This window comes from Cryptosporidium hominis (genome assembly GCF_000006425.1).
Source record: "Cryptosporidium hominis TU502 chromosome 8 CHRO018176, whole genome shotgun sequence".
NCBI lineage: Eukaryota > Apicomplexa > Conoidasida > Eucoccidiorida > Cryptosporidiidae > Cryptosporidium > Cryptosporidium hominis.
The window spans coordinates 1-4,584 of record NW_666961.1 but is presented as its reverse complement, the minus strand read 5'-3'; the positions used below and the strand labels follow the sequence as shown (position 1 = coordinate 4,584).

General features: G+C 31.9%; 1 protein-coding gene across 1 annotated transcript; it reads right to left on the bottom strand.

Moving 5' to 3' along the window:
* Positions 1-339: 339 nt before the first annotated feature.
* Positions 340-3,867, bottom strand: Chro.80548 (hypothetical protein). Its single annotated transcript, XM_660378.1, has 1 exon — positions 340-3,867. The coding sequence occupies one exon, from the start codon at positions 3,865-3,867 to the stop codon at positions 340-342; it is 3,528 nt and encodes a 1,175-aa protein (XP_665470.1).
* Between the last annotated feature and the right edge of the window lie 717 nt (positions 3,868-4,584).

Genomic DNA, 4,584 nt, shown 5'->3' with positions numbered 1-4,584 from the left:
CAAAATTTCATTTTATATTGCTAACATGACATATTGTGAGGATCTAAATATTACTGTTAAATCTATATAATCAAACCCAGACTAATTTGATATATTTTTTTTAAGATTAAACACAATATAAAACTATATATACATAGTCAAAGCTAAATAATAATTGAAAATGTATACTTCAATATTCAAGAAGATTAATTTTATTCTAAAAAAAAAATTATTTTAAAAAAAAAAGAAAAAACAAGTCTAATAATTAAATGTATTATTTATTATATATATTTATTATTATAAATATTCTATAAAATTATTCAGTTACTCCACTTACCGCCCATTTTTTGAGCGGGAAATTCAAACTATAAATTGGTGAATGCGCGAAAGTGATATATTTGTATTTTTGAAAATGGATTGTAAGATTGGATCAGATAAGTATTTAAGGTAATTTAGATGTTTAAGAAATATGATTTTATCAGTAGGATATAGATTTTGAATGAACTGTGGGATGCTGGTAAGATTTGGATTAACAGGCAGAGAGGGATTAGGGGATATTCCTAAAAATGAAGGAATATTGCAACAGAGTAATTTCTCAACATGTGAAAGATGCTCGTGTTGTAATTTATTTGTGAGCTTTATAGAGAAAAAAGAACCATTTCTTCCACTAGCAATGACATAACGGTAATTATCTGATTCCACAGTTCTCATATGTACAAAGGATGTAGAAAGGCTTGTATGGGATGTTGGTTTAAGTGTTTCCTTGTCAATTATTTGCGTTGCATTGAAGTTGGGTTCAAAAGTGAATAGATTATTATTGTTGTCAGATACTAGAATTGCAAGATCTTTATCTTGAACAATAGCTTGAGCAGATGTACATGTAAATTTCCAAAGAGGATGAGATCTAGCAAATTTAACCATTGTTTGAGATCCTCTGGAAGCATCAGTTCTAAGCATTCCAAAATGAATTCCTCTTCTTATATCTCCCAAGAAAAATAAAGCTTTATAATTAGAAACTGAACTGATACCTAAAGGAGTATCCATAAAAGTTCCTTTAGTAAAGTTTCCCTCGTTATTTTCTCTTAGTTCATGTATATAAAGTCTATATCCAAATGTATGAGCAATGTAGGTAACATTAGAATTTGGAGCTCTGACAATAGAATTATTCTGTATTATTGGATAAGCTGCTAAAGCTGGTATTGCTGGTGCAATTGGAGCCGTTGTTGCCGGTAGGTTAATTAGATCAACACTTGTTACAGGGCCTCTATACATACTTTGAAAACAAATGTCCAACTCTTGTACATTATCATGATATAGCTGCTTTGAAAATCTGGATGGCCAATATTTTAACATATTTGTCCATTTTGTATTATTCACTCGAACTCCTGTTGTTCCTACTACTACTTCCCTTTTACTTTCAACTTCTGTTCCATTTCCTGTTGTTCCTCCTACAATATTCCCATCTTCCTCATTTACAGAAACCAACTGCTTTACTTTAAACATCAACAGCCTTCCCTCTGCCTCATAGTAATGAGTTGGGTTTGTGCCTGTACCAATAATTAAAACTTGCTGGCCTTTGGAATTTTGTCCAAACTTCATACTCAGACCCACCTCCCAAGCTCCAAAAGCATATCTGCCTTTTGGCTTCGGAAAACTATCAAGGCTTTGACCTGAAAGTGGCACTGATGGTCTCAAATGTGGAAATAAATCTTCAAATGAATATATTAACAACTCGTTACGCATTATATTCGGGTCCATTAATATTCCGAACTGTTCCCGCTCAAAACCATTGCATGCACCGTTAGGCGCCACATTTTCTGTCTCGGAATGACTGCATGTGGAAGATTGGTTAGAAAACCCTAATTTTCTGGCTTTTTCGTTTATCATATTAGACTGATAGAATATCTTAGGAAGAGATTCTCCAATTTCTATCCCAGGAGGAAGAGTGTCAAAATATGTTTCTGAGTCGAAATTTGCAGGAGGAATGTCTAGATCTGGAATACTTGCTAAAGACTTTTCAAAGCACTTGTCAGGGTTTCTAATGAGATCTTGGTTAAGTAAGATAGTTTGAGCTTCTTTTCCTCCAGCTTCTAGACATCTTAGATATCTATAGAAAGCCATTTGACGAATATGATACCCATTTAAATGATGCTTTGCATTATCAGGTATTCCAACAATAATGGCAATAAGACCGTACTCTTTGCAAAATGCCACTCTTTGGATCACCACTTCTGGAAGGAAGGCTCTTCTGAGCAACCAGTTATCATTACCTGGAAATGGTAAAGTGCATAAAGAGTTACAGAATTTTGGATCTGATGAAGTATTTGCAAGATTTAAAAATTCAAAGTTTATTTCATTCTCAATACTCGTTGTTAAAAGTATATGTATAGGAGACCACGGTGAATCTATCTTGGCTATACAATTGGATGTTCTCGTCTCGTACAAGCTTACCACTGAAAATCTTCCTTTGTCTGTCATAATAACAAGAGAAGATGGAGAATAAGACGAGATATCCCCCATTTCGCATCCCTTTCTTTCATCGCTCATTATTTCTTGTCTGAATTCTATATCTAAAGGAGATGGCGGCTGAATTATCCAGGTATCCACATTATTTGAGATCTTTGAATTAAATGAAATACCATGGCCACAATTATAAATAGATAATGGTGATTCAATTGAAAATGTTTCTTGGATATTGGAACTTGATATGGTCTTTGGAAACTGAGCAAAGAATCTTGTAATATCCATTTGTACATGATTAAAGTTTGTCTGTATTTCCAGCTTCCATTTCCTAGAGAAGATGAAATCTCCTGATCTAGAACTATTTGAGTTATTATTATTTCTAAGATCAAGCCTATAAACCAGGATTGGCTTCTGTGAAACTGAAGCAACCAGTATCATTTCACTATTACCCTCTTTGCTATCTTCTTCTTCCATCTTAATAAGTTCACAAGAAATCAAATAAGAATTAGAGCTTTGTGTAAAGTTCGAATCATTACCTCCTTGGTTGGAGGTACTTAATCCACTAGGATTCAGAGAAAATGTGGAAGAAATTGAAATCCCTCCTCCTTCTTTTGCTATATAATATTTTGGTTCAATAATTGGAGTGGATATTGAGGTTATTGGTCTTCCAAGATCAAACTCATTCTCAAGAAATCTATATATGATCTCCTCCTTATTACCTGTTTGTGATAATATGTTACCCATTATAGATGGTACAGCAGATATAAAAGGTGAAAAGAACATTAATCTCTTCTTAGCTATATTATAGATTGTTATAGATCCATTCAACCATAATTTGCTATAAATGACTAAAACAACTAAGAAATCTTCTGAATCTTTCAAATTACGATCAGAATTAGTAATTACTGGAGAAACATGTCTGATCCAGAATTTGTTTTTCCACAATTGATCAGGATTCCTCTCTTCTATTGATGTTGTTTCTAAAGGCTCATCTTCGAAAAGCTGTGAAGTCTCTCCTTCCATAACTCTTTGTTTAACTACAAGTTGGTTAATTTCAAAAAGATTATTAAGTTCCTCAAAAAGATCATCTATATTCTCAATAATAATTTGGTATCTTAAAAATTCATTAATGATTTTTAAGCTATTTAATGAATTAATATATTCGGTACCTATTTTATGATCTTGATCTTGATCTGGATTCGATTTCAAGATCTTTAAAACTTTAATAGTAGAATCTTCAAATAAAATTATAATTAAGTTACCCATAATAAAAGATTTAATTGCTAATGGAGCATCAGGATTATCAGAAAATAAAGTTGAAATGAGATCCAGTTCTACTAATCTTGTTTTGATTCCAAAATCTAAAACATTAATGGTTGATGGGAGAACTTGGATCACAAAAATATCCTCGTATGCATTTCCCATTTTAATTACTCCAACTCCAACAGTATTTGAGTCTGCTTCATAATCAAATTCTCCTTCTGAAGGATCCAATTGATTCACATCTCCAATAATAAAGGTTTCTTGGCTACTATTAATACAAGTATCTAATGAAAAGAAATAAGTCTTGCCGATACTTTTTAAAGGATCCGAAGTAAATACTAAATACTTAGTTTTACTAGTAATTGGATCATTTAAAATCCAATGGAACAGAATATCATCCAAGGAGAACTTTGTTATTAATGATTTAGAAACAGACTTCTCATATAGAGAAAGTTGTCCTATTGGATAAGTTCCATTTGTACTAAGTATTGAATGATTTTCATCAACTGGGTACTTCTTATGAGGTTTTTCATCATCCAATTCAATATTCCAATTCTCATAAGAACTTGGGATAATACAAAAGTCCCTAAGAGAGTTTGGGCCAAGATCTAAATAATCCCTAATTTTAATATCTCTTAAAATACCTGCATTTTCTTCAGATTCATTACAATATTCCTTTACAGGAATATCTGAGTATATGTAAAATCTTTCAAGATCTTCTAGATTAGAAGATGCAAGGCAAGTTTCTGAATAAGGTTGTAATAGATTAACATTATCAGAATCTACCTGATTCCTTTTGATCTTTTTATTCTTTTCGTCACTAATACGAGATTGTGCCTCTTTTGAATTAATTAATTTTACTATAGCATTATAACTTAA